We start from the raw sequence: 5,844 nt of genomic DNA on the forward strand, positions 1-5,844 counted from the left end.
TTATTAGGCAAATCGGGCCTTGCATAGTAAGCTGAGAAGTGCGTTCTGGCTACTAGGTACGACATATATATATATATATGTCGTACCTAGTAGCCAGAATGCACTTCTGGGCCTACTATGCAAGGCCCGATTTGCCTAATAAGCCAAGTTTTCCTGAATTAATTGTGTTTCGACTACATAACCAACTAACCTAACCTAACCTAACTTTTTCGGATACCTAACCTATCCTAACCTATAAAGATAGGTTAGGTTAGGTTAGGTAGGGTTGGTTAGGTTCGGTCATATATCTACGTTAATTTTAACTTCATAAAAAAAATTGACCTCATACATAATGAAATGGGTAGCTTTATCATTTCATAAGAAAAAAAATTAGAGAAAATATATTAATTCAGGAAAACTTGGCTTATTAGGCAAATCGGGCCTTGCATTGTAGGCTGAGAAGTGCGTTCTGGCTACTAGGTACGACATATATATATATATATATATATATATATATATGTCGTACCTAGTAGCCAGAACTCACTTCTCAGCCTACTATTCAAGGCCCGATTTGCCTAATAAGCCAAGTTTTCCTGAATTAATATATTTACTATAATTTTTTTCTTATGAAATGATAAAGCAACCCTTTTCTCTATGTATGAGGTCAATTTTTTTTATTGGAGTTAAAATTAACGTAGATATATGACCGAACCTAACCAACCCTACCTAACCTAACCTAACCTATATTTATAGGTAAGGTTAGGTTAGGTAGCCAAAAAAAGCTAGGTTAGGTTAGGTTAGGTAGGTTAGGTAGACGAAAAAACATTAATTCATGAAAACTTGGCTTATTAGGCAAATCGGGCCTTGAATAGTAGGCTGAGAAGTGCGTTCTGGCTATTAGGTACGACATATATATATATATATATATATATATATATAATATATATATATATATATATATATATATATTATATATGTCGTACCTAGTAGCCAGAACGCACTTCTCAGCCTACTATGCAAGGCCCGATTTGCCTAATAAGCCAAGTTTTCATGAATTAATTGTTTTTCGACTACCTAACCTAACCTAACCTAACTTTTTCGGCTACCTAACCTAACCTAACCTATAAAGATAGGTTAGGTTAGGTTAGGTAGGGTTGGTTAGGTTCGGTCATATATCTACGTTAATTTTAACTCCAATAAAAAAAAATTACCTCATACATAATGAAATGGGTAGCTTTATCATTTCATAAGAAAAAAATGAGAGAAAATATATTATTTCAGGAAAACTTGGCTTATTAGGCAAATCGGGCCTTGATTAGTAGGCCGAGAAGTGAGTTCTGGCTACTAGGTACGACATATATATATATATATATATATATATATATATATATATATAATATATATATTAATATATATATATATATATTATATATATATATATAATATATATAATATATATATATATATATATATAATAATTATATAATATATATATATTATATATATATATATATATATATATATATGTCGTACCTAATAGCCAGAACGCACTTCTCAGCCTACTATGCAAGGCCCAATTTGCCTAATAAGCCAATTTTTCATGAATTAATTGTTTTTCGACTACCTAACCTACCTAACCTAACCTAACCTAACTTTTTCGCCTACCTAACTAACCTAACCTAACCTATAGAGATAGGTTAGGTAGGGTTGGTTAGGTTCGGTCATATATCTACGTCAATTTTAACTCCAATAAAAAAAATTGACCTCATACATAATGAAATGGGTAGCTTTATCATTTCATAAGAAAAAAAATAGAGAAAACATATTAATTCAGGAAAACTTGGCTTATTACGCAAATCGCGCCTTGCATTGTAGGCCGAGTACGACGTTCTGGCTACTAGGTACAACATATATATATATATATATTATATATATATATATATATATATATATATATATATATATATATATATATATATATATTATATATATATATATATATATATATATATATATATAATATATATATATATATATATATATATAATATATATATATATATATATATATATATATATATATATATATATATATATATATATATATATATATATATATATATATATATATTATATATTGTGACGGTAAAGCGTTGGTGTTCGGCTGTTTCAAAAGCTAGGGGCAGGGCCTCGTCACATAATAGAAAAAAGAGAGAAAAGCTGGAGCTTTCGTCTGTGGTAAGGTAATGGGAAGACACACAAAACACAAGTAAATTAACAATGAAATTTTAATTACTCTAGAAAAACAAGACATGAATAAAGTTAATCACATAAAATATGAAAGACAAGTCAACAAACAAAATAATATGAATAATCACTGGCAAATGAAAAGTTACGTTAAGACAAGTGATTTACAGTGATAGCAAAATAAAATATGAATGCTGGAATACTGGCTTCGAGCTGCCACCTCCCTTAGTACACGGAAGCCAAGACTTAGTCTACCAGCGAGAGATGTCAACTGCTTGGAGCACTGAGATATTCTGACGATACTGCCGCACTGCAGCCCAGACGTCGGCTTGAGGCGGAGGTGGAGGGCAGGTGCGACGGGACACCAGCCAATCAGCGACAGGCAGGCAAAGGATGAGCAGTTTGCTGGTTACGGTGGCTGGTAGCAGGTGTCACTGTGTGCTGGGTACGATTTGCTCTCTGGGCAAAACGTTTGGCGATACTTGGTGGACGTATCTTCTATATTATCTTGTATATTGACGTATTTTGTAGGGAAGAGCAGGCTCAATCTCTCTTGAAAGAGATTATCGTCACAATATATATAATATAAATATATAATATATATATATATATATATATATATATATATATAATGTGAATGTGAACAAATCGCGGAATTCAGATATAACACCATCAATGGTGTCCAAGAAATGTGTAAGTACTTCATTCATAATGATGTGCTACCAGAAATCCTAGCGAAGTCCCCAAAGATTGCTTAATGTAGGTGCAGCCTGCACATGACTGTAAAGCTGCCGTCCAGTTGGGTGGGTGTGGAGCACATGACTGTAAAGCTGCCGCCCAGTTGGGTGGGTGTGGAGCACATGACTGCAAAGCTGCCGTCCAGTTGGATGGGTGTGGAGCATATGACTGTAAAGCTGCCACCCAAACAAGCCTGAATGGTCCCCAGGACTATATACAACTGAAAACTCACACCCCAGAAGTGACTCGACCCCATACTGCCAGGAGCAACACAACTGGTATGTACAGGGACGCCTTAATCCGCTTGACCATCACGACCGGACATAAGGAAGTGATAGCCGAAGCTATTTGAACCACTTCCCCGCCAGCACTCGGATGGTAATCTTGGGCGTAGCATTTTATCAAATCACCTCATTCTTTGGGGCACACGTGAGGAACAAAAATGCAAACAAGCCTGAATGGTCCCCAGGACTATATACAACTGAAAACTCACACCCCAGAAGTGACTCGAACCCATACTGCCAGGAGCAACGCAACTGGTATGTACAGGGACGCCTTAATCCGCTTGACCATCACGACCGGACATAAGGAAGTGATAGCCGAAGCTATTTGAACCACTTCCCCGCCGGCACTCGGATGGTAATCTTGGGCATAGCATTTTATCAAATCACCAAATAGCTTCGGCTATGACTTCCTTATGTCCGGTCGTGATGGTCAAGAGGATTAAGGCATCCCTGTACATACCAGTTGCGTTGCTCCTGGCAGTATGGGTTCGAGTCACTTCTGGGGTGTGAGTTTCAGGTTGTATATAGTCCTGGGACCATTCAGGCTTGTTTGGGTGGCAGCTTTACAGTCATATGCTCCACACCCATCCAACTGGACGGCAGCTTTGCAGTCCATGTGCTCCACACCCACCCAACTGGGCGGCAGCTTTACAGTCATGTGCTCCACACCCACCCAACTGGACGGCAGCTTTACAGTCATGTGCAGGCTGCACCTACATTAAGCAATCTTTGGGGACTTCGCTAGGATTTCTGGTAGCACATCATTATGAATGAAGTACTTACACATTTCTTGGACACCATTGATGGTGTTATATCTGAATTCCGCGATTTGTTCACATTTCCATTATATAATGGACGCAAAGTAAGCAAATAATTTTGCTGACAGAGTTTACATTTAGTCAAATTTACATCAGCAGATGTTACAAACTCCCAGAGGTACTTCAATACCATTTGTTGTTATATAAATATAATTGTGTATAGTTAGGCCTACATTAAGTTTGGTTAGTTTAATTGTTTAGATTCAGTAGCCAATTAATTGTATATTTCGTGAGTGAAGCATTTACACACGTGGATTCGAACAGACAACGTAATGAATCCCGTGATGAGTCACGTGATGAGTCCCGTGATGAATCACGTGATGAGACCTGTGATGAATCCCATGATGAATCATGTGATGAGTACCGTGATGGAATCATGTGATGAGTCTTCTAACGAATCTCGTGATGAGTCCCGTGATAAATCACGTGATGAGTCTTGTGATGAATCCCGTGATGAATCATGTGATGAATCACATGATGAATACCGTGATGAATCATGTGATGATCTCATGATGAATCCCCTGATGAGTCCCATGAAGAATCACCCGATGAGTACTGTACTGAATCACGTGATGAGTCTTGTAATGAAACCACGCGATGAGACTCGTGATGAATCACATGATGAATCCTGTGATGAATCACGTGATGAGTCCCGTGATAAATCACATTATGATTCTCGTGATGAATCATGTGATGAGTCCCGGGGTGAATCCCGTGATGAGTCTCATGATGAATCATGTGATGAGTCTTGTGATGAATCCCCGTGATGAATCATGTGATGACTCCCGTGATTACTCACGCGATGAAGTCCCGTGATTACTCACGCGATGAATCATGTGATGAATCACGTGATGAATACCGTGATGAGTCACGTGATAAATCATGTGATGAGTCTTGTGATGAATCACGTGATGAATCACGTGATTAGCCTTGTGATGAATCTCGTGACGAATCATGTGATGTGTCCCGTGATGAGTCCCGTAATAAATCACGTGATGATTCCCGTGATGAATCACGTGATGAGTCTTGGGACGAATCACGTGATGAGTCCAGTGATAAATCACGTAATGAATCATGTGACGAGTACCGTGATGAAACATGTGATGAGACTTGTAACGAATCACGTGATGAGTCTCGTGATGAATCACGTGATGAGTCTTATGAATGAATTACGTGATGAGTCTTGTAAACGAATCACGTGATGAGTCTCGTGATGAATCACGTAATGAGTCCCGTGATGAGTCCCTTAATGAATCCCGTGATGGGTCTCATGATGAATCACTCGATGAGTACTGTGATGAATCAGGTGATGAGTCTTGTAATGAATCACGTGATGAGTCTCGTGATGAATCACGTGATGAGTTCCATGATGAATCACGTGACGAGTCCTGTGATGAGTCTTGTGATGAATCACGTGATGAATCCCGTGATAAATCACGTGATGATTCACGTTATAAGTCCCGTGATAAATCACGTGATTGCTGTGATGAATCCCGTGATGAGTCATGATGAATCACGTAATGAGTCTTGTGATGAATCCCGTGATGAATCATGTGATGAGTCACGTGATGAGTCTCGTGATGAATCACATGATGAGTCTTGTGATGAATCATGTGATGAATCACTTTATGAATACCGTGATGAATCACGTGATGATTCTCATAATGAATCCCGTGATGAGTCCCATGATGAATCACTCGATGAGTACTGTGATGAATCACGTGATGAGTCTTGTAATGAAACACGCGATGAGTCTCGTGCTGAATCCCATGATAAGTC

At 38.1% G+C, this 5,844-nt stretch overlaps 1 protein-coding gene across 1 annotated transcript; it reads left to right on the forward strand.

Annotated features, from left to right (window-relative positions):
- The first annotated feature begins 4,409 nt into the window (after positions 1–4,409).
- LOC138365901 (serine/threonine-protein kinase fray2-like) lies at positions 4,410–4,832 on the forward strand. Its single transcript, XM_069326612.1, has one exon. It carries the CDS (start codon positions 4,410–4,412, stop codon positions 4,830–4,832), a length of 423 nt encoding a protein of 140 aa, XP_069182713.1.
- Positions 4,833–5,844: the final 1,012 nt, after the last annotated feature.

The sequence above is a fragment of the Procambarus clarkii genome, chromosome 18 (genome assembly GCF_040958095.1).
Source record: "Procambarus clarkii isolate CNS0578487 chromosome 18, FALCON_Pclarkii_2.0, whole genome shotgun sequence".
NCBI lineage: Eukaryota > Metazoa > Arthropoda > Malacostraca > Decapoda > Cambaridae > Procambarus > Procambarus clarkii.

Excerpts from the sequence above, each read along its gene's own strand:
- LOC138365901 (XM_069326612.1), top strand. The coding sequence starts at position 4,410 with ATGAATCATGTGATGAGTACCGTGATGGAATCATGTGATGAGTCTTCT.